At 40.8% G+C, this 25,052-nt stretch overlaps 1 protein-coding gene across 3 annotated transcripts in view; it reads right to left on the bottom strand.

Annotated features, from left to right (window-relative positions):
• LOC143928044 (flavin-containing monooxygenase 5-like) overlaps positions 1 to 25,052 on the bottom strand; it is an 89,232-nt gene that overhangs the window by 24,909 nt on the left and 39,271 nt on the right. For all 3 annotated transcript variants that reach the window (XM_077452642.1, XM_077452640.1, XM_077452641.1), the window contains exon 4: positions 23,646 to 23,808. In XM_077452642.1, coding sequence (XP_077308768.1) covers positions 23,646 to 23,808 — 163 coding nt within the window. The remainder of the gene's footprint in view (positions 1 to 23,645; positions 23,809 to 25,052) is intronic.

Here is a 25,052-nt window from a genome sequence, read left to right as displayed (position 1 = left end):
CCGGCCCCCGTGTTGGTAAATATACTTTTCCATGCTTAACATGTTCCCCATCTGAGTTATCCATTCCTTCAACCTCGGGGGGGGGGGGGGTCACACCCTTAATTCTCATTGGTTCATGCTGGGACTTGTATTCCTTAAATTTTTGGGGGATACCATTCCTTAGATATCAGAGGTTCATGCTGGGGCTTGTAGCTCTTCACTTTTGAGGGATGTGACCCCTCCAAAAGTGAGGGACTACAGGTCCCAGCATGAACCCCTCAGAGCTGAAGATGTGCCACACTCAGGCACGGTCACATCAGCAGCCAGCTGCAGGAGGTGCGTTTACTATTCCGGGACTCTGGTGCGTTGCACTGGTGGCAGGCTATGGGTGGCAAGTTACACGCTGCATCTGGCGACAGGCTACATGTAGCAAGTGACACGCTGCATCTGGCAGCAGGAGATGGTGGCAAGTGACAGGCTGCATTTGGCCACAGGGAACGGTGGCAAGCGACACGCAGCATCTGGCAGCAGGCAATGGTGGCAAGCGACGCGCTGCATCTGGCAGCAGGCAATGTGGCAGGTGACACGCTGCATCATTATATATTATAATGTAGTACAACACCAGCCATTCGCCCAACAAATCACCCCTGCCGTTGAATTCCCACTCAACCCTGAGGCTACATTCATCCAGACCCCCCCATCTTTTTTTGAGAAGGGGGGGTGTCCCTGGATGGCAGCTTGGAAATGTGGTCACCCTAGGCGGGACATTGCTGCATCTTCACCTTTTTTCCTGTGGTCATCCTGGAACCCTGCACCATGTACATAGCTCATCCCAGAACCCTGCACTCCATAGGTAGATCATCCCAGAACCCTGAACTCTGTACGCAGCTCATCCCAGAACTCTGCACTCTGTATATAGCTCATCCCAGTATTCTGCACTCTGTACGCAGCTCATCCCAGAACCCTGTACCCTGTATATAGCTCATCCCAGAACCCTGCACTCTGTACATAATGCATTCCAAAACCCTGCATTATTTTATCCTTTTTTAATGAATGTGCTGGGGTTTGTATGTATCCATAAGACTCTAGCTTGTGGAACAATAATAAAAGCATATTTTATAAAAGGAAGCCTGAGTTTTATTTAATGATGCCCATTAGGCTCCTCCCACTGTCAGATGTTTAACCACACCCACAGTTGCCGCGGTGCGCTAAGGTTACTTCCTTACTCAAGTGTCCCTCATTCTGAAGTTCAGCAGTTGGGAGGTATGTGTGTGTAGGATAAGGTGAATTTGATGATTAATGTTTAAATAGGACAGACTGAGCCTTAGCAGGAAGCAGGAACTACTGCAAAAAATGTGCATACAGGGAAGGAGAGCCAGACCAAGAGCTAAAAGAGTCCAATTTAATTCATTGGTATTATGGTAAAAGACAGCCAATGTGTTTCGGGGGTCAAATGGAACTCCCCCTTTATCAGGGCTACAATATAGCATAATATAATGTAAATATAAAAATCAGGATACACACTTAAACAGACCGCCAACCTAGTGTATCATCACAGCGCTAAACACACCCTATCTCCAGCTTCTACTTAAAAAATGCAAATATATAAATCAGAAGGTGAATGCAGAAATAAAATAAATAATTAATCAAAACATCACCTTGTAACGCTCAACTACCGCTAGAATAAATAAAGTTATACACATTAATGGTAAAACTATAATAACCCCACAATTATATAAATTCACATGTGCATAGCCAATGGTGACTCAATAAAGATAAACTCTACTGCAATACAATACAAGTGTGAAAAAATGTGAAAAAATAGAATAAACAAGTGTGTAAGGAACAAAGAATATATATAGAGTCCATAAAAAGAAATCCAGAATGCGGAAAACTTTCTTTTATGTGAAAATTCAGTGTCCGTATGTTGGAATCAGACAGGAATTATTATTATACATCTACACAGCTGTTTGTACAGCCGAACTCAGCCATACCGATGCCAGGCAGTTTCACATGTTTAAAAGCAAGGAATGTGACACAATTTGAATAGCAGAATGAGTTCTATTCAGCCCACCTGGAATGTACTGAACTTCAAAGATGATATGGCGCCGGCTTGTCTGCAAGAACAGAGGACAGCTGGTGGGGCGTCCGAGATCAAGCCACAAGATAGCAATCCAGTCGGAGCAGTTGCAATTCATGGGCAAACACTGCCCCCCAGAGGCCAAGTATGGCAGGACTGTTAGCCTGGGGGAGGAGACGCTGATTGGTCTACGGGAAAGAGTAGGATGGGCTATGGGGTGTGGTATGGCTGAGGTATGTTTGACAAAAAGGGTTGCGACCTGAGCTCTGTCTCTTTTCCATCATGAGGCGTAGCTGCGAAGGTCGGATAAGTATGGCTTATATTGTACTTTGATTGTATGCTATGTATTATTGTAACTTCTACTGATACTTGATGCACATTTTTCTTATTTCCTTGGGAAATAAATGAGATTTTGATTGATCTTAGATCGTGTATTGATTTCATAGCCAAGGGTGGTAGCATTGTGATATTAACAATAACATGTGCTTGGCGTATTGATTGATAGCTAAACTATAGGGACTAAACAAAGGAATACATAACGGATAAGAATAGTACTAGACTGAACTGATCAGTTACTTCATTTGGCACCCCAGAAGGCGTGTAAAACATATTTTTACACAGAATCCACAAAAATCTAAGGTATCTAAGGAGTCCCTGTAAGCACAGATGCTCAAAGCCACCCAGAACTGGAAGTCATCTTTAGTGTGGACAAGATTAGCGCTGGCTCGCAAATTCTGAAACCACGCTTGGATGAGCAGGAAAATTCTGTGAGATATTTCACTGGTATAAACGCACGCGTAAAACCTGGTGAGAACTGTGACTGATATATATATATATATGTACGTATTGTTGTGTTTGCAAACTTGTAACCAGAGGGCAAATTGGCGCACTGGCGAGATAAGGGACTGATCATCCCTGGTTATGTGATATAACCGCAGATTGACAGGATAAATCATACAATTTTGAGGGAAAAGTGGAAATATCCACGTGATTGTGAAAGAAACTTTCTGTCCCAATAGAAATTCCCTATGACCTGCTATCGTATAGGAGGGCATTGAATAAGAGTGTGTTCTCCTAAAGAAATTCGTGGGTAAACGGATTTGTATTTGTTTTTTTTGTTTTTTGTTTTTTTGTCTGTATTTGCAGTGGGACTACAGGTCAAAGCTAGCTTCTAAACAGCTTCCTCTGTGTCTTTGTGTGTTTGGTATCTGATTGTTTAGTGTATTGCTAATGCACAGTGTTGGTTAGAGAGTGGCAGGAATTACCATACATCTTTGAGGAAAAAGTGGGGGAAATATAGGTTTTTTATTTCTACACACGTGAGAGTGAAATAGCTCTGGTCCAATAGAAGACCAAGGCATTGATTAAGAGTGTGCCTTGTGTCTTGTATGCTGTAGAACCACAAGTCACTGGAAATTTAAACGGTTCGTATCTATTTATTTTTTTTTGTTCGTTTGTTGGTAGGAATCTGTCTTTGTGGGGGTTATATAGTTGTTTGTCTATTGTATAAGCAACTGGTGGAGCAACCTGGTGTGGATAGGCTAATTAGCATATCAATGGAAGCCATTGAAGGTTTCATTAGCAAGCATGGTGGGATTAGATTTCAACTTACTCACAAAGGTAAATTAACATATCAGTTTAATGAACTTTTAAAACAATGTAATACACATAACAGTCGCATATTTAATAAATCAAAAAAAGGCAGGAAACAGAGAATGGCCAATGCCTTATGCATGTTAATGAGAATGAAAGAAATTGCGTAACAAAAAGAATTAGAATGGTTTGCTGATAGAGAAAAAGTGATGGAACAGGTAAGTGATATATCAATGAGGATTGAAAAGGCTGATGCGGATGCTTGTAGTCGGATTAAACAATTAGTGACTGAGAAATGTGTATTGCAACAGAGATTAGATGAATTAGAACAAACGTGCAAATTAAGAGAAAGTTGCATTGCCTCTTTGAATCAAAGGGAGGCTGAGAATTTGCAGGTTATCACAAGGCTTAAGGCACAAGCAGCCATAATGGAGTTATCCTCCAAGTGTGCAATAGTGGAGATACCCTCCGCACATGCTCAGTGTACAGAAAAGCTAGAAGTGAAACATGAAGAAAGCCCGTATGCTATTATCACTGCAAATGATAGTACTGTGATGGGAATCGATGTGGAAGAAGCAAATAAAGGTGGGATAACTGCACTTGAAATTGACTCAGGAGTTGACACTTCGGATGACTCCTCAGACAACGAAAGTGTAAAGTCTGTGCATTCCAATCGCAGTAATATTATCCAGCAATGTGGGTTTCCAGCGCCATATGCTAAAAAAATGGCCTATGCAGGGAAACCAGAACTAAAATGTTTTTTGTGTAAAAGGGGGGGTCACATTTCAAAATATTGTCGGGCGGCGAATAATGATATCGAAAGGAAATTATACCCGAAAACGACCCCAAGGCTTCAGGTGTGTTATTCAGCAAGGTGGGGTAGCCATCCAAAGCATGGAACCCATAGTAATCAAACCCATTTCCCGTGTAAAACGCAAATGCGGGGTCTAGAAACTAAAAAGCAATATGTAGGACAGTTGCTTAGAGTCAAAATGGAGATAGACGCATGGTTACTCAAATATAGCACTGGGGGAAACAATGTTAGCAGAACTTAGTGAGCTGCAAGCATGGTAAGAATATTCTGGTCAATGTTTCCCGGCTATGAAAAAGGTTTGATGTAAGTTTCAAGTTCAGAATATGATAGAGGACCTGGATATAGATATACATTTTTTTTGTTTTGTACTTTTAGGGATAAACCCCTGAATTGGTATTGTGGTTTTTCTTTTGTGTGGTTAAAAGATGTTTCTGTTATGAGTTTTTTTTAATCTTGTGTTTCTTTACTCTTCTCTTATTGTCAGTCTTTGTAAACTTTTCCTGAGTAATATCCAATACTGCTGATTAACATAAGAATTGTGTGTAATCACTTGTGTGTTCCTTTTTCCAGAGACCAGGAAGAAGTTAATCTGGTTCGTATACGGACATTTGCATTTGTTTGCAGGTCTCTCAAAGTAACAACAGTGGTAAAATATAGCAGAACATGGGTTAGGTTATTGTAAATGCATAATCGATTATCACATGGTACCATGAGCTCATTAGTTAGTAATTGTTTGCAAACAATGAAAAATAATAGTACTAAAAAGAGTTACAAATGAAGCTAAAATGTTGTGATGATACATATGCTTTGTTGTGTTTTTTGTTTTCCCCAGTAACTAATTGTATTTCAGATTGGAATGAGCACGCTCCTCAGGAGAAAAGTCCATGGATGTTGTCAACTAAAAGTTGAGTGTTTGTCATTGTTGTATGATGGTTGTCTTGTCATGTTATTTGTGTGATCATGGCCAGATTTTTAAGTTTTTTTTAAATTTTTTTTTTTATTTTATTATTTTTTTTTTTATTTATTTTTTTTATTTTTATTTTTTCTTCTAAAAAAAAATTTTTTTTTTGATATTGGTTTAGTCCTCTATGTTAGTTATATTTTTATTCAGGTGGAAAAGTAGTAGGTCTAATCCACCTGAAAGGGGGGGAATTGACAATGCCCTCAGTTAGAACCAGTCACCTGAAAAGGGGTAGTGCATACATCGTAAAGATACAGATAGATGCATTGTTTTTTTTTAGTTTGTAAAATTTGAAGTTTTTGAGAAGCAACACTGACGTTCAGTTTTAAACGTTTTTTGATCATACCATGGGGATCCATTTTACAGTGGGTGTAGCCTAAAGAGGTCATGGTTGTTTGGATAGTTTGGTCAGAGTTGCAGAAGACAGGAATACTGAGGTCCTGAGCTCCAAGGAGGGAACTATAAGTAAACATGGTAAGCGATCAGATATTGTGGATAAGAATTTGATACTGCTCTTGTTTTTCATTTCCAGAATCCAAGTGGAGCGAGAATTGGAGAGGCTTCTGGAACATGGATGACAGATGATCATCTGGTTGGCAGTTTGTCTGTGCCACACCATACCACAAATTAGTTCCGATAAACATCAGGAGAGAAGGAAAACTGAAAGATTCAGATTAATACCTGTTTTTTTTCGTATGGACAATTGGGTGCTAATGCTGAATCTGAAAGACTGTGCCTAGCAAGAGAACTTGTGAAATATTTTTGCTGAAGTCTCTCCTGATGAATGCAAACATGTTATTTATACATATTGGAGGTTGGGGAAGAGTTATGACACATCCAATCCGTCAAAACATGAAAATGTAAAATATGTGGTTTTTTGTTGGAAGGAGGAATTGAAAGAAGAAAGGTTTTAATGTATTACATGTATTGGTGTAACGGAGTTAATATGGTGCAGGTACCCAGGAGGCATACTGGCGCTTATGCATAATAAGGTAGCTGTGGATCAGACTAAAGGGTGCCAGGTGACACATCAATGGGGGAAAACTTCCTCGTAGGGGTGGTGTCTCAATCCTAGCGGTCCTAGAGAGAAGCTTTCGGTTACAGGACATGCGGGACACCAGAACTAGACATGAGGAAGATACGCCCGGTTGGTGTCTCACCTGAGAGGTTGAAACCCTGCACAGATAATGCCAGTAAATACACACAGGAGCATGCTCCGTTAAAATAAAGGGAACAAACGCTGGCTACCAGGGTACAATAGCACTTCACCACATGGTGCTGCAACATCTCATGGTGGTTGACAAAACCTATCACCCTATATGTGCTGAGTATACACTGAATCAGGTGCGGTTATTGTACCAGTGACTTACTCCCAGAGATATATAAAGAGGAAAAACACTGCGCTATAGTTTGTGAAAAAATGGCCACAACGGCCACAACAGCAGCCAACACCAAAAACAAACAAAGTTCAACAGGTAAAATAATAAAAACAGTGTAGCGCTTCAATAATAATAAATGTAATCAACATAAATTATAAAAATAATGATAAAACAGAAATCACACAGAACTAAATGTCTAGAAATAAAAGTCCAACGTTAGGCACTCATTCCACTATGTTGATGGCATAGGAGTGTCCAAACCCTCACAGAGAAGGAAAATGGTCTACTAGACGAATGTGTTCATGCGGGTAAACTTGATTGTAAACATCAGTGAAAAGTAGATAAATACTTCTTACCGGAACAGTTGGACTCACACAGTCATATGACGGTTGAGTCTAAAAGGCTTGAGGTCACAATCTGGGACCAAGGAGTGTAAGGAGAGAGGTCAGTTGAGCTGGTGGAGGAGCTCCAGGTGGTTGTAGGCTCAATGGTGGATCTTTTCAGATGGAACGTCAAAGGTCAAGCTCAGACGTAGCCCGTTGTACCAATACTCCAACTTCCCCCGAATGGGGAGGGGGGTGTTTGTGAAGTTTTAAACCAAAGCAATGGGGAAAAAGAAAAAAAGGCTCCACATGGTGTGGGTCAAACGATATAAAAACGTTGGTTTATTAAAGTCAAAAGGTAATGAATGACTTGGTGATCACATAAAAAACAAAATGAACTTAAAAGCAATGTGGGGTACCAACAGCTCGCCCGACGCGTTTCGACATATGTGTCTTCAACTGGGGCATGTTGGAACCCACCACATTGCTGACAAATATATAGAGAATGAGAGAGAGGTTCCGCCTAACAGGAGGCGGGAAATCCAATCTCAGACAGCCTCTTAAAGCTGCAGTGTACAATTTAGTCAAATCAAAGTATACCAATTCAGACACTATAAGCAAATACAAATAACATCTAAGAATATCACTCATACAGACTGTTAGATAGGTATTGATGACAATAAAATCTAGAAAATAAGTAGAGAGTAAGCCACCATGCTCGCGCATGGATAGCACTAAATAGATTACATTGTTCATAGCCTAATCAGATATATAGATGCAGGATGATTCAATTCACTTATAAAGCATATGCAGAGAACACATCAAGCACTAATACATAACGATCAGACCTGCGTTGTTAATTATACATAAATCACATTATACCTTTACCAGAAACTGCCAGTTTACATTTGCATTGTTCACAGACTTATGAATTGCAGACAGCCCCAATGCACATACAGAGCGCAAACAGAGAACACATCCAGTTCTAGTACAAAAAATCAGACATGCACTGTCGATTATACATAAACTGCATTATACTATCCCAAGAACGAACTGATTTGTTTATATTATATCATAAATGGAGCTGTAAAATTCTCAGTGATAATGTCTAATAGAGATCTATTATTATGTAATTTAGATGTCTCTTACTTGTTGTACCAGCAATGTGTAACCTGGAGATGTGTATAAGTAACCATGGTGATAATTCATACGTGATGATCAGTTTTGTAAAGTTCAGATCAAATGATCTGAAGTGTCATGACGTATGATGACACAGGAAAGACTAAACCAATCACTCAATGTGTGTGTCATGTGGCTAAATGTGGGAGTGGTTGAGAAAGGCTCACGTCTATGGAGTAGAGGCATGTGTATTTGCATATCATTAAGCAAGAATGTAAGGAGGGGGGTGTCGTTCAAAGCTTGGCGCCAATTACTCCTTGTTGTGCGTTCCACGCTGCGGATCATAACAAGCATCGTGAGCACTTATAGGTGCATGACGGCGAAATGGGGCGTATGTGTACAAAACGTCACATGTTACGTAGTCATGCAAAGGAGTGAAAGGGGGCGTGTAAACGTATACGTCACGCTCTATATCTCTCCACGAAAGTATAGGGGAGGGGGAGGCATTTAAACTTGGCGCCAATTTTACACATGGAGAGCGTCACACGCCACTGGGCGTGGCCGGCAGCAGAAAGGCCAATCCGAGGCCTTTTTTGTACTAGAACTGGATGTGTTCTCTGTTTGCGCTCTGTATGTGCATTGGGGCTGTCTGCAATTCATAAGTCTGTGAACAATGCAAATGTAAACTGGCATTTTCTGGTAAAGGTATAATGTGATTTATGTATAATTAACAACGCAGGTCTGATCGTTATGTATTAGTGCTTGATGTGTTCTCTGCATATGCTTTATAAGTGAATTGAATCATCCTGCATCTATATATCTGATTAGGCTATGAACAATGTAATCTATTTAGTGCTATCCATGCGCGAGCATGGTGGCTTACTCTCTACTTATTTTCTAGATTTTATTGTCATCAATACCTATCTAACAGTCTGTATGAGTGATATTCTTAGATGTTATTTGTATTTGCTTATAGTGTCTGAATTGGTATACTTTGATTTGACTAAATTGTACACTGCAGCTTTAAGAGGCTGTCTGAGATTGGATTTCCCGCCTCCTGTTAGGCGGAACCTCTCTCTCATTCTCTATATATTTGTCAGCAATGTGGTGGGTTCCAACATGCCCCAGTTGAAGACACATATGTCGAAACGCGTCGGGCGAGCTGTTGGTACCCCACATTGCTTTTAAGTTCATTTTGTTTTTTATGTGATCACCAAGTCATTCATTACCTTTTGACTTTAATAAACCAACGTTTTTATATCGTTTGACCCGCACCATGTGGAGCCTTTTTTTCTTTTTCCCCATTGCTTTGGTTTAAAACTTCACAAACACCCCCCTCCCCATTCGGGGGAAGTTGGAGTATTGGTACAACGGGCTACGTCTGAGCTTGACCTTTGACGTTCCATCTGAAAAGATCCACCATTGAGCCTACAACCACCTGGAGCTCCTCCACCAGCTCAACTGACCTCTCTCCTTACACTCCTTGGTCCCAGATTGTGACCTCAAGCCTTTTAGACTCAACCGTCATATGACTGTGTGAGTCCAACTGTTCCGGTAAGAAGTATTTATCTACTTTTCACTGATGTTTACAATCAAGTTTACCCGCATGAACACATTCGTCTAGTAGACCATTTTCCTTCTCTGTGAGGGTTTGGACACTCCTATGCCATCAACATAGTGGAATGAGTGCCTAACGTTGGACTTTTATTTCTAGACATTTAGTTCTGTGTGATTTCTGTTTTATCATTATTTTTATAATTTATGTTGATTACATTTATTATTATTGAAGCGCTACACTGTTTTTATTATTTTACCTGTTGAACTTTGTTTGTTTTTGGTGTTGGCTGCTGTTGTGGCCGTTGTGGCCATTTTTTCACAAACTATAGCGCAGTGTTTTTCCTCTTTATATTTCTCTTTGTGACTCATTATCCACTGCAGCTTCTTATAGTTTTTTGCTCTTCATATAATTTTTGGTTACCGTATATACTCGAGTATAAGCCGAGATTTTCAGCCTCTTTTTTGAGGCTGAAAGTGCCCCCCTCGGCTTATACTCGAGTCATCGCTGTCTGCCCGCTCGATCAGCGTGTCGAGCAGACAGACAGCGGCCATTCTATTCAAAAGCCGCGCCTCCGGCTCCGCCTTCGCCTGTGATAGGCGGAACACTGAATTTCCCAGCAGCCTGTGTTCCGCCTATCACGGACATCGTATCATCCTCGTACTACGGACGAGGATGATACGAAGGCAGTGATAGGCGGAACACAGGCTGCTGGGAAATTCAGTGTTCCGCCTATCACAGGCGAAGGAGGAGGCGCGGCTTTTGAATTTTACAATGGCCGCCGAAGAGGGCACGGGACGGAGGCAAGGCAAGGCAAGGCAAGGCACGGCACGGCACGGCACGGGACGGGACGGGACGGAGGCAAGGCAAGGCACGACACGACGGCACGGCACGGCACGGCACGGAACGGAGGCAAGGAGGCAAGGCACGGGACGGAGGCTCGGGACAAAGGTAGGCTGGACACACACACACACACACACACACACACACACACACACACACACACATACACATACACATACACACACACACACACACACACACACACACACACACAGGGATGGGTGGATGGATGGAGACACACACAGGGATGGGTGGATGGATGGAGACACACACACACAGGGATGGATGGATGGATGGATGGAGACACACACACACAGGGATGGATGGATGGATGGACACACACACACACAGGGATGGATGGACGGACACACAGGGATGGACGGACACACAGGGATGGACGGACACACAGGGATGGACGGACACACACACAGGGATGGACAGGCATGTCTCACCCTCGGCTTATACACGAGTCAATAAGTTTGCCAGTTTTTTTGGGGGTAAATTGGGGGCCTCGGCTTATATTCGGGTCGGCCTATACTCGAGTATATACGGTATATCGTTTTTCTTTCACAATGGATATCTTTGAATATAGGACCTCTAGATCCTTCAATACTGATGGTGTGTTTACACCTAATTCCACTAACACTGAAGTTAGTGGTCTCTTTATTAGACTCAAGAACGTGATGGTCTCAGAAGTTCATCTTCAATGGGACATCGCCTTCTTGAGGCAATATATTAAAGAGAAAATGGTCCCTCGGGGTTTACGTTGGGACATACATCCCCAACAAGGAGAGGTTGAGTTTGATGCCTGGTTCATCTTTTTCAATGAGATGGGTATTAAACTGTTAAATTTCTTGATAGATAAGAAGCAGGCCAGGTTACCCCTCATTGACAAAGAAATTAAAGATATCAAAGAAAAACTTACACCAGCATTGGGTACATCAGAGTACAATACGTTATCCTCCAATCTAAGAAATCAACTGGAGAAAGAGGAAAAAGATCAACGTATTAAAAAACAAAAAAAGTATAATCGTGATGTTAACGATTATAAATCCAATGCTGTCTTTAATTGGCAGAAAAAAATTGGTTCAGAACCAGGTAACGATCCGTCATCAGACATTATGCAACCTGAGGCTATGGAGACGGAAAGAAGGTTAATATATGAACCCCCCCCACCCCCGCCTAGGCCCAGCGGACCTCCTAGAACGAATAACTATGTATACAGATCCCCTGCCCAAGTCCAATACCCTAACCTTCAAGGGAAAGGCTCTAAACCTCGGCATAAGGGTAAAGGGAGAAATAATCAGGGTCATGGCCTAGATAGACACCATGGAAATAACAATGGTGGCTACCAACATACTTCTCGTGAACATAGTAGAACTCGGAGGGATGACAATTATAGTCACAGTAGGGAGGATTACCCACATAGTACTCCAATTCGTACTTACAATCGTTACCTACCCCTTAGGGATGAGGATCATTTTGATTCTCAACGCGACCCTCCCCCTTACATGACTTACAATGATGAACCTCCGTTCAGACCCCCATATAACCGTAATCATCCATCAGGGCCCCCTTATTATCAGGATTTTCACAGGGACACCCCCATACGTGGAGGAAACCAAAAACCAAACGAGGCACCAGAGGGGGGAGGCGCATCCAGCATAAAAAGAAAAAGGACACAGTAGGAGCGGGCATCTTTAATTTAAGCACAGCAACATTATCAGTGAGTGAAAAATGTATTCTAGATAAGGGTCTTAAATTTGTCCCACCTAGAAAACTTAACAAATTTAACACATTCATTGACGTGCATAAGTTCATCCGTAAGTTACATATTCAGAGACATTTTTTGTCTCTTCCAAGTGTAACCAATAAAACCTCTAATTCTACATCAGTTAGACACTCTGGTTTGAGCAATCCATCTTTGTTCAACCCAGGTATCTTACCTCCATCTATTAACGTTTTTAAAAATCTCGTTTTAAACGATTTAGACAAGTTACCCATAAAAAGGACACATCAAGACCCTTCTATAGCACAGGGCCTTAAATCTTTATGTGAAAGGAAAAATCTCATCATTCGCCCTGCAGACAAAGGGGGGGGGTATAGTGGTCTTAGACAAATCTCGCTACATAGGGGAAATGAACAGATTATTGAGCGATGCCACCACTTATAGCCCCCTACCAGGGGACCCCACCCTCAAATACAAAAAAACACTCATACAGATCATAGACGAAGGTTTTTCTCTGAATATTCTAAATAAGAAAGAAAGAGAATTTATGATCCCACTGGCTCCACGCATTCCGACAATATACCAACTCCCTAAGATACATAAGGATTCTGTGAATCCACCTGGCCGCCCTATTGTGAGTGGTATAAATTCTATCACCTCGCGAATAGGGAAATATATAGATTCCTATTTACAGCCCTTAGTAAGGAACATACCTTCCTACTTACAGGATACAGGTGATACAATTCGACTACTTGAGAATATTGAGTACCATGACGATCTTATTCTTGTTACAGCAGATGTTTCTGCACTATATACTTGTATCCCACAAGATTTAGGCCTGAGAGCTGCTGAACTGTTTCTCTCCAGGGATTCCACACTTCCTGTGATACACAGGAATTTCCTTATGCAGCTATTAGAGTTTGCTATGTCTCACAATTATTTCTGGTTCCAGGGCACTTTTTATACCCAGAACAGAGGGGTTGCCATGGGGGCTAAATATGCACCCAGCTTGGCCAACTTGTTTATGGCCCAGTGGGAGGAGGATGTCGTCTATGCCCTCAACAGGCCTGAACTGGTACTGTGGGCTAGGTATATAGACGACATCCTCCTCCTATGGAGGGGCAGCCGGCCTTCTCTTGACTCCTTCATGGCAACCCTTAACGCCAATGATCGCGGCATTCAGCTGACCTTTGAGGCCAGTACAACTAACATCCATTTTCTTGACTTAGAGGTTACAATAGTGCAGAAACGCCTGGTCCTGAAAACTTTCTTTAAACCAACGGATCGGAATGGTTATATTCCTGTTGACAGCTGCCATCATCGCCAATGGCTCAATTCCATCCCACGCAGTCAGTTTCTCAGGCTCAGGCGCAACTGCACGAATGTCAGTGACTATATTTCCCAATCCTACACCATTCGAAAGAGGTTCCAGGACAAAGGTTATGATCCACGTACTCTTGATGTTGAGATTCAAGCAGCTTTACACACCGACAGGGCCTCTCTTACCCAAAAAAAAGTCAAAACAGTAACAAGTGATAAATATAAATGGTCATTCTTCACAACTTTTTCCACACAACACAATGACATAAAGAGAATTATTAACAGGCACTGGAAGGTACTACAAAGTGACAAAGTTTTGGGTGGGATGATTCCAGATAAAGCTGGAACCATCTACAGGGGAGCCCGATCTATACAAAATGATATCGCTCCTAATGTAATAGATATCCCCAAATCGATACAATTTTTCCCTCAGAGTAAGGGTTACTTTCCCTGCAGAAAATGTAACGTCTGCCTACATAATATGCTGGGTAAGGGGAAAAGTGACTCCTTTACATCCTCAACTACTGCACGTAGATACCTTATGAAACACTTCACCACTTGCGTCACTAGGTACATTGTTTACTTGATTACTTGCCCTTGCAACCAACAATATGTTGGCCGCACTATTCGCAATTTCTCCATTAGAGTCAACGAACATCTTAGTAAAATCAAAAAAGGGTGCGATAAACACCCCGTTCCGAGACATTACCTTGAAAAACACAATAGAGATCCTACGGGCACCCGTTTTCAAATCATTGACAAATTTGTCCCAAACTGGAGAGGCGATTCATGCCTGAGGGGGGTCTCGCGTCTCGAGACATTTTGGATTTATGAATTGAGGTGCTACTCCCCCTTCGGCATGAATACAGACTGGGACATTAACAGCTTTATTAATCAGGCTTAATCTATCTTATTATGGATCACTAGTGCCTTATATTATCTTTATTATTTATTTGACTTATATTTTTATTATTTCTTCAGCTCTCCTTTTCTTGGTTTCACACACCAACATACCCATTATTTATTTATTGGGCACCCCACTTTCACTTTTCATTTTATTACCCAATCTGTGTTCTCTGCGACACAATGTTTAATTCACCGCATACACTTTGCGTTCCTATCATATTTTTTCTTTCACATATCCCCTTTTCAGATTTCTGCCTGAATCTAGATATATGCGTTTATTATGCATTTTTTCTAGATCATGTGGGTTCTGGGACGGATTTCCTTTCACATACTCACTCTAATGTTTAGTCTCACTTTTGGCATTAGTTGAGAATATGCCATATTTATCATATTCCAAGGCCACTTTCGGGTTCTAGGCACCTCAAAATATACATTTTTTTAGGTTAATATGTGCATAATTTGTATGCATTGCATCTGACCCACGCGACTACTTCTTATTTTTTACTTCACATAACCTTTGGTTATTAGTGGTAAAATCTCCTGAGTAAGATATATTCTGATTGTGGAGCGATATTTGTCTTTTCTTTTTGTATTTGTGTCCTTTTACTTGCGGTATCCTTTTTTGACTTTAAATGCGATGACGCTTCCGTGGTTGCCACGGTTACGTCGGGCTTTATTATTGGACGTGACGTGATATTGTCACATCTTTGATATTCCCCGCGATTACCTTGTTGCATCTACCCTTGATCCACCACTGCGCATGACATGACGTAATCAGGTCATTAGTCATGGCGCATGTGTAGAGTGATACACCCTCGGATTGGCCTTTCTGCTGCCGGCCACGCCCAGTGGCGTGTGACGCTCTCCATGTGTAAAATTGGCGCCAAGTTTAAATGCCTCCCCCTCCCCTATACTTTCGTGGAGAGATATAGAGCGTGACGTATACGTTTACACGCCCCCTTTCACTCCTTTGCATGACTACGTAACATGTGACGTTTTGTACACATACGCCCCATTTCGCCGTCATGCACCTATAAGTGCTCACGATGCTTGTTATGATCCGCAGCGTGGAACGCACAACAAGGAGTAATTGGCGCCAAGCTTTGAACGACACCCCCTCCTTACATTCTTGCTTAATGATATGCAAATACACATGCCTCTACTCCATAGACGTGAGCCTTTCTCAACCACTCCCACATTTAGCCACATGACACACACATTGAGTGATTGGTTTAGTCTTTCCTGTGTCATCATACGTCATGACACTTCAGATCATTTGATCTGAACTTTACAAAACTGATCATCACGTATGAATTATCACCATGGTTACTTATACACATCTCCAGGTTACACATTGCTGGTACAACAAGTAAGAGACATCTAAATTACATAATAATAGATCTCTATCAGACATTATCACTGAGAATTTTACAGCTCCATTTATGATATAATATAAACAAATCAGTTCGTTCTTGGGATAGTATAATGCAGTTTATGTATAATCGACAGTGCATGTCTGATTTTTTGTACTAGAACTGGATGTGTTCTCTGTTTGCGCTCTGTATGTGCATTGGGGCTGTCTGCAATTCATAAGTCTGTGAACAATGCAAATGTAAACTGGCAGTTTCTGGTAAAGGTATAATGTGATTTATGTATAATTAACAACGCAGGTCTGATCGTTATGTATTAGTGCTTGATGTGTTCTCTGCATATGCTTTATAAGTGAATTGAATCATCCTGCATCTATATATCTGATTAGGCTATGAACAATGTAATCTATTTAGTGCTATCCATGCGCGAGCATGGTGGCTTACTCTCTACTTATTTTCTAGATTTTATTGTCATCAATACCTATCTAACAGTCTGTATGAGTGATATTCTTAGATGTTATTTGTATTTGCTTATAGTGTCTGAATTGGTATACTTTGATTTGACTAAATTGTACACTGCAGCTTTAAGAGGCTGTCTGAGATTGGATTTCCCGCCTCCTGTTAGGCGGAACCTCTCTCTCATTCTCTATATATTTGTCAGCAATGTGGTGGGTTCCAACATGCCCCAGTTGAAGACACATATGTCGAAACGCGTCGGGCGAGCTGTTGGTACCCCACATTGCTTTTAAGTTCATTTTGTTTTTTATGTGATCACCAAGTCATTCATTACCTTTTGACTTTAATAAACCAACGTTTTTATATCGTTTGACCCGCACCATGTGGAGCCTTTTTTTCTTTTTCCCCATTGCTTTGGTTTAAAACTTCACAAACACCCCCCTCCCCATTCGGGGGAAGTTGGAGTATTGGTACAACGGGCTACGTCTGAGCTTGACCTTTGACGTTCCATCTGAAAAGATCCACCATTGAGCCTACAACCACCTGGAGCTCCTCCACCAGCTCAACTGACCTCTCTCCTTACACTCCTTGGTCCCAGATTGTGACCTCAAGCCTTTTAGACTCAACCGTCATATGACTGTGTGAGTCCAACTGTTCCGGTAAGAAGTATTTATCTACTTTTCACTGATGTTTACAATCAAGTTTACCCGCATGAACACATTCGTCTAGTAGACCATTTTCCTTCTCTGTGAGGGTTTGGACACTCCTATGCCATCAACATAGTGGAATGAGTGCCTAACGTTGGACTTTTATTTCTAGACATTTAGTTCTGTGTGATTTCTGTTTTATCATTATTTTTATAATTTATGTTGATTACATTTATTATTATTGAAGCGCTACACTGTTTTTATTATTTTACTCCCAGAGATGACAATGAAGTCCATGCAGGATGCTTATTTCTGAGGAGTAACCCGAAAGAGGAGGGATGTATTCAGCACTATATTGGGGGGGAACAATAGCTGGGATGGGTGTTATTAATGGAGGGGACATCGGCCTCCTGAGGAACAAACTCACAGCCATAGCTTCAGAGAAGGAGCGTGACTTTGTTACCCTGGGAGATTGGTGGCATCCTCGATAACATTCAATGAAGTCACAGAAACACTCAGGTCAGAGTGGCTCCGGATTTTGTCAACCATGTTGAGAGGTTGGTAGGGAGGACAGAAACCTGTCATTGGCTCTGGCGCGCACTCTGTGGCAGGTGGAAATATCAGCCAACATCAAGCTGATTGTACTGTCTCTGTATGAAGGGGCAGTGGCCTGATGAGTTAGCATCACCGCTCAGTAAGATTTTGCCAAAACACGTTGCTTACACTAATCCAAAGTAGTGGTCGAATGCCTGTATGGGTGGTGCTAAGTTGGATTGTGAAAGGTGTTATGCTGTATGTTCTCATATACAGAAGTGCAGACTTGGTCTGTATATTTGGTGGCATCATTGGGCTTACTGACTGGGGACTCTATCTTGTTGCATTTGAGGCTATATCACACATGTGATCAGAGAAGATGAACGCTGGAGGCAGGTTGATATTTCCCTTTGTCGGAAGCATGACCATGACGTCCTTTGTAGGCCAGGTCAATACATGGGGAGGAACGAATAATGTTGGGAAGTTATTTCTCTCTGTATTCTGGATGGAGAGGTCATTGCTGGGAAGAAGGCACCCAGGTATTATTTAGGACATAGGCGAGTTTTTGTTTCTTTGTCCTAAAGAATACCGGTGTAGTGTTAGTCAAGGGACTAGAGGGTTCCTTGAACCTAACCGTAGGTAGAGGTGCATGGTATACAATGGGCATGATCTCTGGAATCCAGACACAGGGGTGGAATTGTGTGGGTTTGGTAATTGTTGTAAACTTATATGTGTAGTTAAGCGATATTTATCTAGAAGGGTCTCCCATTTGTCTATGCAAGTTGAGGGACGATTTGACGGTGAGCTCTCTGTGTACAAATTGGAGATGTTGCTGCCAAGTCAGAGCCCTGCAACGCCGCTGCGAGCAAGCCTGCCTAATCCCGACCCGTAGTTACAGTAAAAGGTTATAGGAGGTTGGGAGCGGGGTGCGTAATACATATATATGTATATATTACGGTAATAAGTTGATTTATGTTCGTGGTATAGTGTGACCTATGGGTATTGTAGGCTAGTAATATGGGCAAGAAAGGCCCTCCTCAAGACTCTGGGTCTGAAAGCTGGGCGATATGTTGCTCTGAAAGGGTGCTGGTGAATGGTGAATGAATGGACACCCCTTGCCTGTACTGCCGTCCTGAAGATACCCAAGATACAGAATGGTGACATGGAAGCTGTCGCTGAAGAATGGTGGAGGTGTGTCACTCAGTGGCAAAGCGGCACGTGTTGGGAAACATCACATGGTAAAACAATTATGGACTGCTCCATAGGACCTGTTTCTGCACACGTTGAAAACATAGCGTGGTAAGACACTTGTGTACTGTTCCATAAGAGATGTCTCTGAAGCGCTCGTTGGAAACAACCACGCGTTACACAAGCTAAGGATTGTGCCCCAGGTACTGGTTCGGAAGCACATGTTGGGGAACCACACACGTTAAGACAGTTATGGACTGTTCAAAAGGAGCAGTGTCTGAAGAAGGGTGGTATGCGCCTTTTAGGCGCAAAGCGGTATATGTTGGAATCAGACAGGAATTATTATTATACATCTACACAGCTGTTTGTACAGCCGAACTCAGCCATACCAATGCCAGGCAGTTTCACATGTTTAAAAGCAAGGAATGTGACACAATTTGAATAGCAGAATGAGTTCTATTCAGCCCACCTGGAATGTACTGAACTTCAAAGATGATATGGCGCCGGCTTGTCTGCAAGAACAGAGGACAGCTGGTGGGGCGTCCGAGATCAAGCCACAAGATAGCAATCCAGTCGGAGCAGTTGCAATTCATGGGCAAACACTGCCCCCCAGAGGCCAAGTATGGCAGGACTGTTAGCCTGGGGGAGGAGACGCTGATTGGTCTACGGGAAAGAGTAGGATGGGCTATGGGGTGTGGTATGGCTGAGGTATGTTTGACAAAAAGGGTTGCGACCTGAGCTCTTTCTCTTTATTCCATCAGAAGACCCAGTCACGAGGATCGATAAGTATAAGGCTTAGATTGCACTGTGATTGTATGCTATGTATTATTGTAACTTCTACTGATACTTGATGCACATTTTTCTTATTTCCTTGGGAAATAAATGAGATTTTGATTGATCTTAGACCGTGTATTGATTTCATAGCCAAGGGTGGTAGCATTGTGATATTAACAATAACATGTGCTTGGCGTATTGATTGATAGCTAAACTATAGGGACTAAACAAAGGAATACATAACGGATAAGAATAGTACTAGACTGAACTGATCAGTTACTTCACTGTATAACACAAAGCCTTCACTACACCCTTGGTGTTCGTGACCCCCCTCGTATGGAGCACTCACCAGCTGTACTGCTCAGCACTCTCGTGTTGAGCCAAAAAAGCGTTTAAAGATCTTATGAATGATGTTGATCAGTATCCAGCAATCGCTTGCAGTATAATTCCCTTCAGATATCAATAGAATTTCATCTCAAAGTACCTCAAGGAGACAAAAAGACTTTCCATAGTGTAACACTGTAAAAATCTTTTAATCTCAATAAAAACCAATCATTATTACACTCACATGAACCAAACTTGAATGAAAGCACTTCAAAACACTCCACTGCTCAACAACAGCTTTCTTTCCTCAGAGGCATCGGTGAGCACACTAGTCACTGGCAGGGTTAACAGTATGAACACTGTCTCTATTAATGATTGCTGTATGGTACCTGACAGCAGAACATCAAGTTAAAATCAGCGCCAAACAATTCCATCCAGTCCTCTCTCCTGTGTCTCCTCCTCTCTCCGCCTCAGCTGTGCTCCTTAGTGTGTCAAAGAATAGTTGCCAAATAGCCACGCCCCCTTGTGATTGATAAAATCATAAGTCTAACAATCATCAAACATCATGAACAACAAACATATGCATGGGTGTGCATCCAAAAATACCCACATCTTTGCATACATGGATGCTGGCGAGTAATTTCTTTAATCCAACAATTGGCTTTCCTGCACAGATAGACATTCTCCTCTCAGTATTGTGGTTGTACTTATCTGCTGGTCACTACAGTTCTCACATAAATGTCCATATATTTTTTCATTGATCCTTCCATGTATGCACATTTCTGGTAACCTGCTGGGGTACCCACTGGAGGTACCCCTGTCTGTTGAGCAGCCTAACCTGAGACAGTGGGCTCTTCAATTGTTTTTGCCCTCTCACTACTTTGTATAAACTTATGAAAGACTTAAAAAGCCCCAGCACCTCTTGGATGTCTTTTTTTTCACAGGAACTATTGCAGTCTACCAATATTCTGAAAACCTACTTGGATTTTGGTAAGGATTAGCAACAACCAGCAATAAGCAAACAACTCTAACTCCATTGACACAAAAAAGCCAACAATGAAACAGCACATTGTTGAAGAAATAAACAAAAATGGCAAGAAAGCATGGCGAATAGGATGACAACCAACATATAGTAATAAAAGGTTAGGAATTAAATGAATAAATTATTATAAAACTGTCACCACTGTGCGCTGCCTGCCATGGTGTATACAGACTGCTAGGGAGATATGAAATGCTCTGCCTAATATTCCATAAATATGCAGGAGTTTTACATACGCTGTCACTCCTCTCTCCCTGCTACTCACATTGATAATCAGTTTTCATTCTGCTTCCCTTCTCCCCTGCCCACACTCAGCCCCCTTAAGTATTTATGCTTAGCCCCAATTTACCTATTATTTGAACGGCTACACTTAAGCTGACCATATGCCAGTAGAAGTTTGTTCAAATTTATTTGAGTTCCTTGATGAAAAAATTTGAAGAACCAGGGTGGAATTTTTTTTCCAAATAAACAAAATTCGAACTGTGAATGTGATTTTATTTGAGAAGCATTGTTCGTAATAAAACTAAATCCTTTGACTCAGTGATGGCAAGAATATTATGAAAAATTATTTTTCATAATTTCCAAAAGAATGTTCAAATGAAAGTCTAACCCTGTATTGTAAGTTTTAGCCTGCTTTATCCCTGTCCAAAATCAGATCAATGCTGAACAGTGTGTTCACTCTAAAGCCCCATACACACTGTCAGATTATCTGCTGATTTTTGTCTTCAGATTTACCAAAACCATATAATATTTGTATGCAATCAGGCAGGCCCTTGCACTACATATTTTTGGTAAATCTGACAAAAATCTGCAGAAAATCTGATAGTGTGTATGGGGCTTAAGAAAAATAAAAACACGAACACTAAAACCTGTTCATAATCTGGCTCACATTTTCTAGCATGTATAACATCATAGCCAGGAGCAGGTTTGCTTGTTCAATATAGAAAAATGTGTAAACTGCGCTTGGATGTAAATAAACAAAAAACTATAAATTAAAAATTATACTAAACATAAAAAATAGGCAGCAGCTCGAAGTGGGATACAAACACACAAATGCAAAGAAAGATAAAAGGAACTGCGCCAGAATGAGTCATTCTCACTTTTCCGCATTGTGGAGGCAACAAGCTGAATTTCACCTTTTCCTTTGCCGCCAGGTGTCCACCACCCAGGCCAGCTCCAAAGATTGGGATTTGGCCATTTACCTACATTGGGGGTTATCTGGATGCAGGAGCCTCGATTTTAAGCCCTAATCTCTCTGCTTCGAATTAAATACCATTAAGGCTATAATTGTTCATTCATCTGGTAAGCGCATTACTTATCTGGTGACGGGCACAGAATTTCGGAGTGTGTGTGTGATCACGGTGGTGATATGCTGATCGCTTGGAATATCGGAACATCTTAATGGACTTTAATTTATAACAATTTTTATGTTCATGTTAATTTTATGTATGGTCCCTATTTTTCATACATTATTGATGCATATATCCTTCTGTGAACACTATACGCATGTTTAGTGACCACTTTTGGCAATAGACACCTATGCCATATGTTCTCTGCATAGTTATATATATATAGTTAATTTTTATTTAGTGCTATTGGCGCAGTTCCTTTTATCTTTCTTTGCTTGTTCAATAAGGGTGTCAAACTGTTGCTATATTGACCATTAAATATTCAATAGCAACTCCACTTTTGTTGAGAAAAACAAACAAAAAAAACAATACCCTCTGGGTGATCAATGTACATAGTTGGGATTTTAACAAACTTTGTTGCAAAGCTCTAGAGATTCTCCTCTGAAGAAAAAGCTGTTTGTTTTTTTAAATCAATGAGCAAGGTGAATCTGAATGGTAGTGACTTTTTGTTATTATTCAGCTGATGCACATGCAGTGTTCCAATATGGAAAGTTGCAGGTTCTGCATCCCTTTAGAAGAAGAGAATAGCACTTTTGGCAGTATCTCACCAAAAATACCAGTTTTGAAGAGGATGCCTAAAATCTGATTTGTATCTTTGTGCAGACTTCTGGGAAAATCACACAAGTAGGAAATTGGGTGTGCCGTACACCAATGTTGTATAAAATGCTTCCAAGTTGCCATATTTCATTGAATTTTACAGAAAATGACAGCGCTACAGATTGAAATGGAATGGTAATTTTTAATACCATTCAATCACAATATTGCCTGTGTAGCAATCGTATTATTTTTTATTTGCTTTTTTTCCCATGAAAGTGGAATTACCCTGTATGTATGTATGTATGCAGCAATTTGCTTATCTTTTTTCACAATTTTCACAAAAATAATCATATGACTTGGGTGGGGGGAGTAATGTAAAATTTAAAATACTGTTTTATCATCCAAGTCTGCCTGGGAAGCATAATGTGTAAATAAATCCCTGAAAATAGCCAATGTATATCCTTTCTGCAACTCCAGTGAAACTGTCACATTCAACCTCCAGTGAAATCCAGTGCTCATAGTTTGATCGCATGCATTAGTTCAGTAACATTAGGAAGGCAAACTCCTGCCACAGTATGCCAATTATGTACAGAGCCATTTAGCAATTTTGTTTAATAATCTGATCAGTCAAAAACTTGTAACCTTTTGGTTAGATAGGGCAAGGGAAAAAATATTTAAAACCAAGGGACCATAAATGTAATCAACTCATAGTGTCAAAAAATAGCTAGATGCATTTAAACATTTAAGGTATTAGCAGATCACTTACCTGGAAAGGAAGAAAGTGGTAGGTTTGGAAATGAATGATGCCCAGTACAGATGAGCACAGCATCAAAGATAGTTGTGTCTTGTTTGCCTTCCCTTTCAGTGGTAACAATCCACTGGCCAGTGGTGGGGAAATCTTGGGTTTTCTTTATGCTACACACAGCAGTCTAAAATATGGAATTGATTTTATATATATATATATATATATATATATATATATATATATATATATATATATATATATATATTAAACAACATATCTGTGGCTAAATTTTTACATTTTGAATGTGCGTAGAATTTTTTTTTTCTTTTTTGGACAGCTGTCAAAAAATAGATACAAGAGGTGCACTGCTTGATACTTGCAAGGAAAATGATTAACAGCAACATAATTGTGTATCATCGTCAGCATTTTAATATTAGGGGTTATTTTTGTTTACATACAGCTAAGACAATATTCACAAAATCATAATGTTAAAGGCAGATACCTAAAGTAACACAATATATAGTCATCACAAACTTTTATAAACACATGAATATGTATGCGGAAACCACTAAATCTTTTTGATGGGAAATAAATAGACATTCTTCATGGATCTTTTAAGTTACAGTACATACTGTATGTACTCACCAATGAGGAAAAACTACAAATGCCACCAGTAATGATACAAATCTTCTAAACATATGCAAGTCTAGTGATCCAGCATTACCAGTCCCGGCAGGACTATAAATGTAATAGACTAGTATGTTTTGCCAGACTCTTAGTAGTAGCAACCAAGACCACCCTCACTCCGACCCTCCATGTATCCTGTCACACTAACCCTCATACTGACCCTTATTGTAACCCGACTTTCACACTAGGGTTGCCACCTCATGCCTTTAAACCCAAACACATATGAATTACACAGGTTCTGAGACTAATTTAGTGCAGATAAGGCACCAAGTGAGTTTAATTACCACCTTAATCAGCCACAGAACCTGTGTAATCAATATGTGCTCGGGTTTAAAGGGATGAGGGGGAAACTCTATTTCTCACTAACCCTTATGCTACATCTCTCTATAATCTAACACTAACCCCATGGAACAAAGTAGAAAGAAGTGCCACTGTCTAGCTGTAGCATATGTGAAAAATGTAAAGAGGTGAAGCCATAAGGTAATGTGCTCACATAAAAATAAGTAGGCACAGGATTAACAGGCTAATCTGTGTGGTTTACAGCAGGTGGCAGTCTCTCCAACGGACATGAATGAGAGAAAAACTGAACAAAAAAAGAAAGAGCACACCACTCTATGTAGTATTTATCGAAAACTGGTAGTTGATAGAAAAACTGCATTAATACAAGGCTTCTGTCCCACCAGGTGGCAAAATAAAAGGTGAATGATATAATTGTAAGCTCCTCCAGTGGATGGCTTCACA

Source organism: Lithobates pipiens, unplaced genomic scaffold, assembly GCF_037356315.1.
Source record: "Lithobates pipiens isolate NorthernLeopardFrog02 unplaced genomic scaffold, aLitPip1_a1.2 Scaffold_23, whole genome shotgun sequence".
NCBI lineage: Eukaryota > Metazoa > Chordata > Amphibia > Anura > Ranidae > Lithobates > Lithobates pipiens.
This window is presented reverse-complemented; position numbering and strand designations above follow the sequence as displayed.